Raw genomic sequence first — 14,305 nt, forward strand, 5'->3', positions numbered from 1 at the left:
AGATGGGTAAGAATTTAAAAATACCCATTATGAGTCTGGCCTTGTCCTAAGGTATTGGGATACAGAGATCAAAATGCACACATAAGTGTATGTAGCTCTAGGGCTCAAGTTGTTCTTAATCTGCAAGAAGGTACACACAGTTACTACACAGTGTGGTGGAAGTATGTGCAGTTTACTTATGGTAGCCTTGGTGGGATTGATTGACCCAGATTGGAATGATCATAGAATATTGGTCAATGAGACCCAGTTAGGAGAGTCTCTCAGGCAACGAGACCAGCATTAGCAGAGACTTAGTTATATGAGAGAGTAGCTTATTTAGGGAGCTATATATAAATTGTTGTCACTGGTATGAAGCTGAGGTTGCAGGTGAAAGAGTGTCAGGAGAAGAGACTGGTGAATGAGGAAAGCGTGAGATCTTTTCAGTCCTGGTAGTTAAGGAATTTGGATTCTACTTAGAAGAATGAGGAAGTTATTGAAAGATTTTAAGCACATTTGTACTTTGGCTAACTTTGCTTTTACTGTTTATTGTTGTCTAGGAGTTAGAACCAAGGCAAAGAGAAACTAGTTAAGTGGTGATTGCAGTAGTCCAGATGAAATTTATGAAGGATCTGAACTAAAGAGGTAACAGTGGGGACAGAGCGGAGAGGTCACATTGCAGGGCTGTTTAGGAGATCGAGTCAGTGGAACTTTGTGTTAGATGAAAGGCAGAGATTCTTTCTGAGGGAGCACAATGTCTGGTGAAAAAGTAAACAGAAGAGTAAGCAGAACATTATTCTAAATCATGCCCGTGGTTGGAAACACAGTATAGAAGGAGAGTGGTAGGAGATGAGGAGACTAGACCATGAATGTAAGGAATGACCTTTGTTCCTGAAGTATTAGGAGTCATTTAAGGAATTTTGAGAAATGAGTTGACAAGATTTTGAACAAAGAAGTGTCAGGACTGTAAGAACACATTGGCTTAAGGAGAGACTGAAGTTAGAGAAGCTAATTAGCTGATATGAATCTAGGCCAGAGATGATAAAAACCTTAGAACTGTGGGGATGGAAAAGAAAGGGTAGATGCAGTTGATTTTTGATGGCTTAACAACTCAGGTGCTGTTTAGTTGGATCTTGATAAGAGAGGAATGAGGAGGGCAGGATGCTGATGATAGAAGTTTGGTCAGCTGGTAGAAAATGATGCCATTAACTGGAGAAAAAGATGCAGGATAAAGAATGAAGTTCAGGAGAAAGTAATACATTGAGTTTTAGATGTGTTGAATTTAGGTGCCAGGGCAATAACAAAGTGGTTTGATCATTCAGAAATAGAGGGCTGTAGTTAAGGAGGAAAGTTTTGCTGTTGAAGATTGGTGTAGAGTTGGTAACTGAAGCCATGAGCTAGATGAGAGGATTTAAGGAGAGCAGGGTCAGAGGTAGGTCTTTGAATGCTGACATGTGGGTATCCAGCTCTGCACACAGCCCTCCCTCAACCCTCAGGTGGGTGCCTGGGTACAAGTAGTCACAACCTGCCCCATACCATGAATACAAAGGGAAGCATGTAAGAAGGTAGAAAGACGGAATTGCTACAGGAAAATCCAGCTCAGAAAACTATGGGAGAAATTGTTAGGGAGGTAGGAAGGAATCAGGGGAAATGGATAACTGGGAGAGGTGACTTTTAAGAAATTGTCTGCAGTACTAAGTGGGTCAAGAGGCTAAGAGGAGAATTGTGTTGGCGGTGACTTTAGCCTTAGCTAAGGTTTGTTGATTTGAATAATCGAGTTAGATATAATGAGGACACGAAGTGGGAGGACATGAGAATTGTAAAGAAGAACACAAATATAGTTTGGATTATTTTTCAATATTTACATTGCTTTTTTCTTTGGCTATTCAGGTTCTTACTCCAACTTTTCAACATAGATTAGCCCATTTATTACTGGAAGAACTTAGTGTTTTCTGGAATTGACACTGACTTTTCATCTTAGTGAAAAGGAAGAGGTCTCCATACTATATTCCCACCAGAACTCAGCTTAAAATGATGTATATCTTGGTTTGCTTAACATAGTTTCTGCTTATACTTGTTGTCCCAGCATAATTATTAATAGTGTCTCTTTTTATTCTTAAAAGCATACACCTTATATCCATTTAAAAGTGTTCAAGAATAGTTATATACTCACCTCACTTCAAGCCTTATTAAAACTCTAGCTCCGTGGCATATCTGAAAGCATTTTTGAAATTAAAAATGACCAGGATAAACATCAGGGAATACTCATTTGTTCCTGAAGGAGATAAAGCACTTTCTCAGTTTTTCTTCTAAGAAAGAAACTCTGAAAGAAAATACTATTAAATTTGACAAGTAAAAAGAAAAATTTCTGTGTATATGTGTCTATGTATTATATATTATCTATATTTTATATCTATATATTATATATAATTTATATGTACATTATGCTATATATAATTTATATGTATATTATACAATATATATAAAGCACCATAAATGAAATTGAAAAAACAAAGCAAGTTACGTACTAGAAAAATATCTGCAGCATGTGTTAGATGCAAAAGGTTAATTTGACTGTTTACAAATAGGGAACTTCAATAACTTCAGTACTTACAAAGCTGCTATTGATTTGGTACAGAAAACCAAGAGAAAGTAATAGGAATATTAATTGTACTGGAGTGTAGATCTCTTCCCAGCCCCAAAGAACCCGCATGACCTACTTACAGTTATCTTATTTTTCAAGATACAAAAGAGCAATGTAATTTCCTCTGTGGCTATTGTGAACAACCTTAATCTTGTTCTTTTATTATATTGTATCATAATTCAAATTAAAAAGTGTGGAAGGTAAATAGTATATTTTTAATTCTGAAGCTATCCATAGCTTTAAAGGTAATGGTTAAGAATAAGTCAATGTAAAATGTTCCCTAGAAGTGTACAGTTATTTTAGGAAGCCGTTGTATATTTATATTAGCAAATGTTAATTTAAATATTATATTAAATTATAAGCCAACTCTACATAGTATAATAGATAAAAAGTATTTGAGTTGAATTATTAAAATCTCTGAAATATTAGTCAGTTGCTTAGTCTTGCTCAGGTGAACTATTTCAAGTTTTCAATATCAGTGACCTAAATGGTTATATAATTTACTTATAACCACAGATTTAATTTTGGGTTACATCAAATCGCTTGATTATTATTTATTATAATAGATATTTATATTCTATAAAGATATCTTTATAGTTAACTTTCTTGTCTCACCTTGATTGTACAAAACACAGTTAACCCCTAGTTCCTTTTTCTCTAGCACATGATAGTGATGGAAGACATGCTGAAAGACTTTCTCCTTGGAGAACACTTATTATTGGTTGGCAACCAGGTGAGTTATGGCTAAAATCTAGGTACCAATGAAAAAATGATAGTAACAATTTAAAAGCAGTAAGTTTCTTCTTGTTGGAATCAGTTGTTCCCCGCCCCCCCATTAAATGACTGATTTAATTAAAGGATGAGACTCTGCTATCTTCCCAACTTCAAAATTACCTCAAGGTTTAAATCATCCTCCATTCTATCTCTCATCAAGTTCTGTCCATTCTGTCTTATAAGTATGTACTCTTCTTGTCCACATCTGTCACTCTAGCCCCAGTGATCTTCACCTGCCACTTGGATTACAGCAATAGTTTCCTATGATAGCTCCATCCCTACCTTATGCCCATTCTTATCTACTATCCGTTCTGTAGTATCTGTAGTCAGATTGATACTTGTAAAACTGAAATCTGGTTGAGTCTCTCTCTTTTTGCTGAAATTGGCTTCCCATTGCTGTTAGGTATAGTCTGAGTCTTCAGTATGGTATACAGTCCTACAGGATTCACCCTCTGCCCACCCCTCTAGTCCTAAGCCATGGCCCCTTCTTTCTGTCTCTGTGTTGGTTTGAGGCACTCTGCAGTTTCTCATCTATTCAGTTACTTATCTCTGCTCTGGTCCTTTGTACATGCTCTTCCTTCTGCACAGAGAACTTCCTGTCGCCTTCCCATATACCCTCCCTTTAACTCGTGGAAGAGAGACCTTCCCTTGTCCCTGGCTGAATAGGTTTTTCCTGCTTCTACTCCCTTTTATCTCCTTTTTATCATACAAGTCATACCATATGACTATCTTTGCAACTTGTCTATGTGTCCCTTGAGAGCAGGGACCGTGTTTTTCTTATTTATCTCTGTCCTCAGCTCCTAACATGGTACCTTTTCATAGTAGGCACTCAATGTATGTTTATGGAGGAACGTATGAAAATTTTAGGTTTACGGGGTCCTGATAATTTTCCTCTATTGAATTTTCAGGCTCACAGTGAACAGCACTTTTGGTTTTTTGAATTGGTCTTAAATTAAGGGTAACCAGGTTTCTGAAGTTTGGTTTCTATTTTTCCTTCTTCTTTTGTACTTACAAAAATAATACATATTCTTTACATATTTAGCCTCTCAAACTTATCATTTTAAAGTACTGATTTAAAAAAATAATAAAAATGGGCCAGTTGGGTGGTTTATTGATTTGAGTGCATAGGCTTGGAAGTTAGATGACTAGATGCTCAACAGCAACTAGATGCTCTTCCACATGTGGTTGTGTGACTTTGGGCAAATTGCATAGCTTACTGAGGCTCAGTTTCCTGATGTCTACTCTGGGAATAAAAATAGTGTGGTCTCTTTGGGCTAATGTAAGGATGTCATGAGATAATGCGTGGGAAGTACTTCACACAGTGCTCAGTTCTGTCAGCTCAATACCTGTGTATCACTGTATAGTTTTAAAAGTAATATTCTGTTGTTTCATTTTTTAAAATAAGAATTAAAAGCAGAACAATAAATTATTTATGACCCTTTAATTCCCACTATTTGAAAAGTCCTACCTATTTTTCTTCACTGAACAGTAAAAGATGAGCCTATATACCAGAGTGGGAAGATGAAGATCAGTTAACAGTCAGAATTTGGCTCTTGATATTGAAACCCAGGAAGTCACATTCTCATCGCACTTTGAAAAACAATGGCTCTGTGGACATTCAGGTTGTATATAGCCCAAAGTACTTTGTAAATTTTTTATAAGAGTTTCACAAACTCTTTATAAGTTAAACCTTGGTGCACTCAGTGTGTCCTTTTCAGAACTTCTGCCATCCCCTGAATGGCCTGCCAAGACTATACAGAACTGGGGCTTGAGGAATGATTTTTCTAAGGTACAGGTTTTCAAAAGGAAGATCCCTAGAGGTCAAGGTATGGGGTCCCAGTGGTTTTGAAATCTCTCTTATGGTATTGCTATCCTAAGGGTTTGGTGGGTTGGATGCAGTTGGTCTCTTGGCAAAGGTAGCACTTGCAATTGGGCAGGTGATAGATTATAGTTTCAGGAGGGTCTTCTAGGTTAAAAGGTTGAAGTTAATGCCTCGCCAGTAACTAGAGAGACAGGAAGCATGTTCTAACCTCTGGAGGATTGGGGAGAGCTATTCAGAGTAAAGGGTGAAGTAGAACAGAGATTTACTTCTGCTTTATGATGAATGAGGCAGAGACTGTGAAAGCATTTTGGAATTGTCCTAGGGTGCTGTACAAACCTTGGCATAAAATCTAATATTCTATCTCTCGTTTGTTTCCAGTCCTAAAGAAAGGAGCAAGGCATTAGAGCAAAGAACTAGGGGTGGGGTGGAGGGTAGGGCAGCTACAGCTCCATAGGTAGATGGTTGGACTCCAGTATCTGGTAAGGATGGACAAGTACACCGATTTTCAAGCCTGTCTAGGACTGGTTCAGGATTCAGCTAGATAGAGCCTTCACGCTGAAGATCCCCAGGAAGAACAAGGCAGGAGCCATGGGTTGGCACAAACTTTTACTTACCAATTCTTTTGCAAAAGCCATCTGTGGTCAGCAGATCACACTGTCTTGCCATCTTGTACCCCTATCCTGCCACTCTCCACTTTGGAGAAAGAAGAAATTACAAAGGGAGATTGTATTCAGTATAATTTTCTATGTTTAACTGGCCCTTTTCATATCAAAAGAGTTTTCTGCTCTTTCATTATAAACCTCCAAGACCATCAGTGTTATATTATAATACCAATGTTGAAGGAACTTTTTTTTTGTAAGTAAATTCTGCTACACCTGTGTTCATTATATTATATAGTGGAAAAGTCTAGCTCTCTTAGACTGTCATTTGATGTCCTCCATGATCTAATCCTACTCTGCTTTCAGCCTGGCGTCTGGTTTCTCCCCGTAAATGCTTGTCCTGAGACAAATTAAATACTCTGTTTCCCAAACATACTTTCTTTTCAGTGTTATATTTCAACCTCTAATCTTTGCCTATTCACATTCTCTTAACCTCAGAGTGGCAATGTGGCATCATGGAAAAGGAATAAGCTGGGTACCCAAAGACCTACCTTCTTTTTCAGATTTTTTAACTCTCTGTGATAGTTGAGTAAATTGTTATTGAGTAAATTGATGTGTGTGATATCAACTGATATGTAATACTGAGTAAATAGTTATTCCTTCTAATTAGGGGCTTTTCTTTTTTCTTATCTATAAAATTATAGATTTGGCACAGATATTTTCTAGGGTCTCTCTGGCTGTAATATTCTACAATATACTTCTTTAATAAAGTCCTCGTGAACACTATGGCTTGAAGGCTTGACTCCACTCTCTGAACTGTGATAGGTCACTTACAGATTTCTTTTGGGATTTAGTTAGATTTATGCACTTACCCACCATCTCTGTGAAAGAGAGATAAAGAGTCTTCATTATTTTTGTGTCTTCCAGATGCTTTGCATACCATAGACATTCAACAAATACTTGCTACGTTAATTAGCAGATTTTAGTGGACTATCTGAAATAAATTCCTGGCTGGGCGCAGTGGCTCATGCCTGTAATCCTAGCACTTTGGGAGGCTGAGGTGGGTGGATCACTTGAAGCCTGGAGTTTGAGACTAGCCTGGCCAACATGGCAAAGCCCTGTCTGCTTAAATACAAAAATTAGCCAGGTGCAGTGGCATGTGCTTGTAGTCCCATCTACTTGGGAGGCTGAGACAGGAGAATCACTCGAACCTGGGAGGCAGAGGCTGCAGTGAGCTGAGATCACACCACCACACTCCAGCCTGGGAGACAGAGAAAGACTCTGTCTCAAAAAAAATTAATTAATTAATTAATTAATTAAATTCCTAATGAGTAGCCAAAATGACTTAGAAGTAATATGAATTTAAAATTTAGGCTCAGTTGGATTGTTTTCAGGGGGTTATAAGACAAATTGAAATTTCTTCTTCGCTGAGCTTGCAGCTGTTTTAAGTGAAGGAGACAAATTAATTAGATAAAATCTAGGGACTACCTACTCAAGAGAGTAAATAAGTAGTCCATTCAATTGGATATAGTTCTATAATGACAGGATCAGAGACTGGCAGCCTTATCACTAAGACAGAATAATGAAATTTTTAATTTCATTATTTTTAAATTTCTAACAATAAAGTGCTGATTAGTATTTAGCTAATTAAATCATACATAACTTTGCCTGTGCTTGCATTTACCAGGTCAAGGGGTGGAAATTGGACCAAGGTGGCTGGTTAAAATCTAAATAGAACTTCTTGAATCCTTTAGCGAACTTCAATTCCTTTCTAATGTGTTTTCATAAGGTAACATCTGTTCTAAGATTTGAGCAATATTCTATGGTTAAGACTCTTAGCTGCTTCTGTTTGGTGGATACAAGGGAGTACAGAGCCACCTGTAGCATTCCTTGGCTAATGCAGTACCCCACAGAGCTGTGCTTTGGTGGGAACTGGCATAGAGTTCATGTGTTCTCTTTCTCTGTGTTGTTCTGAGTGCTGGTCATCTAGGAGAGTTATTTATTTGGGAATGTGTATTTTTGCAGTGATAGTAACTCAGGTCCTTCTTCAGTAGCTTTAAAAATGCCTTGCTTCATTGGTCAATGATATTTCATGCTTTTCTTCATATTCGATGCACCTGCTCACCTTCACACTTATTTCTGTCTTCTGAAACAAGACAATCAAATAAGATAAAGACAGGCAAGTGAAGGTGCAGATAATAGGTGGAGGAGAATTGACTCTGAGCTCTCCTGGGGTAGTGTCAATGGTGTTTTCAGTCAAATGCAAAGTGACGGCCCCCTGCGAAAATGCCTATTTTTAATCACATAATCTATTTTTAAAGTAAATGAATCATGTGTAGCAATTGATCAGGCTCCTTTCTTTCTCCTTCTAATGCATTGTCTATAGATATATGCAGTCTACACAGCCTTCTGTTTGCAAACTAGAAACTGGCTGAACTCTATGAAAGAAATGTTTCAACACTTGAAATTATATCTAGAGATGTTTTACAAGAGTGCTCTGTTACCAGTGGCAACTTTTACAATGAGGAAATTAAAGAGAATGGGTGCTGATTTTGAGGTATCTGAAAGTTTATCATCTTTATTAAACCCAATCTCACCTTTTTCTTGCAGATATTATCTTTTCTAAGAATCTATGATACTAGAAAGATTTTACATCTGTTGAGAAGCTAAAAACCGCTCCACAAGCACCACTTGTCATAGTAAAATAAAGTAGCCTGCCCATTATTTATAACAAAATTGATTTTTAAAAATCCTTTCTATTTTCTGTGTGAGATTTTATGCCACAGCACATAGTCTTTCCAGTAAGTACAGCAGAATTGCTGCCTTTCTGCCTAGTGGGATAGGGTACCGTGAAAATATACATGTTTGAGGGTCACTTAGGGTGTAATGCTGTATATTACAGAACCACTTTAGCATGCTGTAACATGCATTACTTTCTACCTACTATAGTTATAACATTATATGTACCTTTCGTACTATTAGGAGCTTCATGCTAGTCCTTTTGGGGGGGGAGGTGGGGTCATAGTATGACTTTCTAATTAACAAAAAGAGAGATGGCTATTTATTTTCTAGCCAATGATGTTTTTTCTATGCCAGCTGTAGCTCAAGAATAAGTTTCCTGACTTCCCCACCTTTGCATACCTGGTTTTCTTTTGATGTATAGTGTCATATTCAATTTGATATACAAAATATTTATTGTGAAAATTTGGGGCTATAGAATCAGCCATAAGTGCCATATTTCTTTTTGTTTAAAAAAGTCCCTGCCAGGTGCAGTGGCTCATGCCTGTAATCCCAGCATTTTGGGAGGCCAAGGTGGGTGGATTGCTTGAGTCCAGGAGTTTGAGACCAGTGCAGGCAATATGGCAAAACCCCATCTCTACAAAAATTACAAAAGCTAGCCAGGTATGGTGGCAGGCACCTGTAGTCCCAGCTACTCAGGATACTTAGGCAGAAGGATTGCTTGAGTCTGGGAGACAGAGGTTACAATGAACTGAGATTGTGCCATTTCACTCCAGCCTAGGTGACAGAGCAAGACCCTGTCTCAAAAATAAAAATAACGATAATAAGAAGTCCCTAAGACTAAGTCACTGTTTTTGTGTAAGAATACATGTGTTTTGAGAGACAGTTGCTCTTTATCAGATATTTGAAGGCAAAACATATTTTAGGAATGTTGTGTTCTGAAATGTTCAAGTACCCTTACATAAGAATTATTTTTTAGGCTGGTCGTGGTGGCTCAGGCCTGTAATCCCAGCCCTTTGGGAGGCCAAAGGCAGGCGGATCACCTGAGGTCAGGAGTTTGGGACCAGCCTGGCCAATATGGTGAAACCCTGTCTCTACTAAAAATACAAAAATTAGCCAGATGTGGTGGTACACGCCTGTAATCCCAGCTACTTGGGAAGCTGAGGTGGGAGAAATGTTTGAACCTGGGAGGGGGAGGTTGCAGTGAGCTGAGATTGCAGCACTGTACTCCAGCCTGGGCAATAGAGTAAGACTCCATCTCAAAAAAAAAAAAAAAAAAAAAAGGAATTATTTTTAAATATTCAGTGTTTTGTTTTTAGAAATAAAAATTTGATCTACATATCATAACATCACTTGGTTTCTGATATTAGACAAAATTTCAAAGTAAGTCATCAAAGGTTAATTTATATTTAATGAGACATAATTAATAATTCACAATCATTTCTACATAAATATTGTCTAATAAAATAACTTTCCAGCGTTTGTCAACTTATTTTTTTATCATTTTAAGTCAGCTTTTTATATCACTTTACCAAATAACAGTCTGGTAAAATTTTTATACTTAAGCTTTTCTTGTGTTCCCATCCATATTTTTTTTTGCCCTTACTAAAACTCCAATACATTATATATTTCTTATAAACTAAAAGTCAATTTTGGCTGATTTTCACATAGGATGCCTTCTCTATCCCTTATTTTCATTTCCTTCATGTTTTTACATTACTGAGTCTGTAGGTACTCATTTCAATTCTGTGACACCTTCTGATCTATCAGCAGTGAGGGATATCCTAGAAAGAATCTCTTAATGTTATTTCTGCTAAAAGGTGAAAGTGGCTCTATCTTGTCTACCAGATAAAATCCCCTTCATAGAGAGACACTCAAAACCACTCACAATCTGGCTCCAAACTCCTTTTATAGTTCTAGTTCTTTCAAACTACAGTTCCTTACTCTTCCTGAGTGCAATATCCCCTTCCCCTCCCCAGCCATTTTTCATGTTGTTTGCCTCATATGGTGCCTCTTACTCTCATCTTGGCCTGTGAAAATCTGCCCACTTTCAAGAGCTCAGATGTTTTTCCACTATGAGACTTTCTTTGTCTCTCCCAAATAGAAGTAATCTTATTTTCTTCTGAGCTTTATAGCATTTTCTCACTATGTTGATTCAGTTGTCTTTTAAAATTGTTGCGATCCGTGTTTGATTTCATCCATAATTGATCTGTGTTTGATTTCATCCATAATTGGTTAAAAGTTTCTTATGAAGTAAGATTGAGAATAGTAGTTATTTGTATGTCTTGCAGTTTTCAATGTGCTTTTATACTATTTCATTTAGTTCTACATCAACCTTTGAGGTAAAAATTTTTATTTTCCACCTTTCACAAATAAGCAGACCAGTTCAAAAAGGTAAAAATATTTGCTCAAAATCACATAGCTAGTTAGTGTCAGAGTTAGGTATTAGATTTACAAAGCTCATGCTTTTTTCCATCATACCACACTAATTCCTGTACTAGGCAGAACAACAACAACAACAATAATATAATAACTAACTTCTGTTAAGTGCTTATAATAGGCCAGAGACTACACTTTATATACAAAGTAAAGGACATTTAAAAATTTTCTGTTGTGAGAAATTTTTTATATATTCCACAAAAAGTAGAGTATGTAATGAACCCCCTTGTATTCATCACTCAACCTCAATGATTAATAAGCATTTTGTCCATCCCTTTACCAATTCTCCCAACACTTTTTTGTATATCATCTTTTAATATATTGTTCTTTTGCATGTATTTCTTATAGCTATTCCACCATTTATCTCTAATATGACCACAATTTTATTATTACACCTAACAAATTAACAATAATCCTTTCATATAATCGATGCTCTGTTTTCAATTTTCCCTAGTTATCTCGAAAGTGTTATTTTGACTGAGTACAATGGCTCTCACCTGTAACCCCAGCACTTCAGGAGGCTGAGGTAGGCAGATGCCTTGATCCCGGAAGTTCCAGACCAGCCTGAGCAATATAGTAAAATCCTGTCTCTACAGAAAATACCAAAATTAATTATCTGGGCATGGTGGCATGCACCTGTAGTCCCAGCTACTCAGGAGGCTGAGGTGGGAGGATCACCTGAACCCAGGAGGTGCAGGTTGCAGTGAGCCAAGGTTAGGCCACTACACTCCAGCTTGGGTAGTAGAGCAAGATTCTGCCTAAAAAACAACAACAACAACAACAACAACAACAAAACAGTTTTGTTTTATAGTTGATTTATTCTAATCAGCATCAAAACAAAGCCTGGTCATTGAATTTAGTTGATGTGCCTCCTAAGTCTCTTTGAAAGAGGAAAGATGTACTCTCCTATCATGTTTATCCTAAGAAGTATAGACCCATTTTTATGAATATAAACATTTTATTCAGAATTATACCAATATTGATGAATTTCCACTGAGGAAATATTATAAAAGTAACTTTCACTGGGCCAATTTAATTTTTTGATTAATTTATACAATGAAATTATGCCATATCAATTTTTTCCAGGATAGAAATGATTCATTCTTTTCTAAGTTTTCATAGCATTTGATTTTTTAACTTTTATACACTCTGAAAATCAATAAACATATATTTAATGCCAACTAAGCGAGACTCTATGAATATTTTAAGTATATAATTCTTTGTATCTCATTCTGTCTATTAATTACAAACTTAATGTGATTAGAAATTCTGTTTTTCTCCTGATAGAGGTTTAGTAAATGTTGAGTTATTTAACATTGAGATACTGTGAATATTTTATTGCTAAAATTAAAGAATGTGTAAATTTTGCTAATTAATAATTTGAACTAAGCCCTGGCAGATTGCTACTGTGCACCATCAGAAATATACCATGTTGCTATGACAGCATAATTGTTCAATATCTGTAGAGGCACTGAACAGTTCGTCCAGAAATTTTCTTGCCCGTGTCCCCCAGCTGGTAGTGGCAGCAGGGATTTGATAACTTAGTGTCTAATAGCTCCAGCAGCCTGGGGACCCCAAGGCTATGAAATACTTGTTTCATCAAATACAGTGGCACTCATTTTTATTTTAAATTATTTTTTGTTCCTTCTCAAACCCCTTAGTTAATGAAGTTGCCTGAATTACAACGTGGAAATTCATTGGCATTCCGCCACATTCTTTCTGCCAATTTAGTTGGTCTATCCATTGTTTCTTAGTGAATATTTTTTCTTGTATTTATTTTGAATCTGTATTTTGTTCCTGCAGACACACTGATTTTCGCACCCTGCAATATTTGTCATGACTGCTTTGGTTATACCTAATGGCTGACCACACTACCCAAAAGTGTATCTTTGCCATTTATAGCAACACAGTATTTCAAAGGGAAAATGCAGGGATGTAGATTTTATTGTTTTCATGTGAAAAGGAGGTTATGACGTTGATAGGGAGGTTTATAAGGACTGTGTTTTAGAGTCATGCAAACTAGTAATGTAATTGAAATGTATGTTTTCTAATCTGACTTCTGACTACTATTTGTTGACTGGTACAAGGAACCCATTTGTATGACTGTTTAGGATTATTTACTATTCAGTTTTAATAATTTTTTATTATACTTTTAAGTTTTAGGGTACATGTGCACAACCTGCAAGTTTGTTACATATGTATACATGTGCCATGTTGGTGTGCTGCACCCATTAACTCGTCATTTACAATAAGTATATCTCCTAATGCTATCCCTCCCACTCCCCCCACCCCACGACAGGCCCTGGTGTGTGATGTTCCCCACCCTGTGTCCAAGTGTTCTTATTGTTCAGTTCCCACCTATGAGTGAGAACATGTGGTGTTTGGTTTTCTGTCCTTGCCATAGTTTGCTCAGAATGATGGTTTCCAGCTTCATCCATGTCCCTACAAAGGACATGAACTCATCCTTTTTTATGACTGCATAGTATTCCATGGTGTATATGTGCCACATTTTCTTAATCCGGTGTATCATTGATGGACATTGGGTTGGTTCCAAGTCTTTGCTATTGTGAATAGTGCTGCAATAAACATACGTGTGCATGTGTCTTTATAGCAGCATGATTTGTAATCCTTTGGGTATATACCCAGTAATGGGATCACTAGGTCAAATGGTATTTCTAGTTCTAGATCCGTGAGGAATTGCTACACTGTCTTCCACAATGGTTGAACTAGTTTACAGTCCCACCAACAGTGTAAAAGTGTTCCTATTTCTCCGCATCCTCTCCAGCACCTGTTGTTTCCTGACTTTTTAATGATCACCATTCTAACTGCTGTAAGATGGTATCTCATTATGGTTTTGATTTGCATTTCTCCGATGACCAGTGATAATGACCATTTTTTCATGTGTCTGTTGGCTACAAAAACGTCTTGTTTTGAGAAGTGTCTGTTCATATCCTTCACCCACTTTTGATGGGGTTTGATTTTTTCTTGTAAATTTTTTTAAGTTCTTTGTAGATTCTGGATATTAGCCCTTTGTCAGATGGGTAGATTGTAAAAATTTTCCCCCATTCTGTAGGTTGGCTGTTCACTCTGATGGTAGTTTCTTTTGCATTGCAGAAGCTCTTTAGTTTATTTAGATCCCATTTGTCTCTTTTGGCTTTTGTTGCCATTGCTTTTGGTATTTTCGTCATGAAGTCCTTGCTCATGCCTGTGTCCTGAATGGTATTGCCTAGCTTTTATTCTAGGATTTTTGTGGTTTTAGGTCTAACGTTTAAGTTTTTAATCTATCTTGAATTAATTTTTGTATGTGGTGTA

The 14,305-nt window shown here is 36.9% G+C and overlaps 1 protein-coding gene across 1 annotated transcript in view; it reads left to right on the top strand.

Annotated features, from left to right (window-relative positions):
• The window catches only part of VWA8 (von Willebrand factor A domain containing 8), a 402,889-nt gene that overhangs the window by 184,073 nt on the left and 204,511 nt on the right, over positions 1–14,305 (top strand). Inside the window, exon 20 of the mRNA XM_011943037.1 lies at positions 3,282–3,353. Coding sequence (XP_011798427.1) covers positions 3,282–3,353 — 72 coding nt within the window. The remainder of the gene's footprint in view (positions 1–3,281; positions 3,354–14,305) is intronic.

Source organism: Colobus angolensis, unplaced genomic scaffold (genome assembly GCF_000951035.1).
Source record: "Colobus angolensis palliatus isolate OR3802 unplaced genomic scaffold, Cang.pa_1.0 Scaffold214, whole genome shotgun sequence".
Lineage (NCBI taxonomy): Eukaryota > Metazoa > Chordata > Mammalia > Primates > Cercopithecidae > Colobus > Colobus angolensis.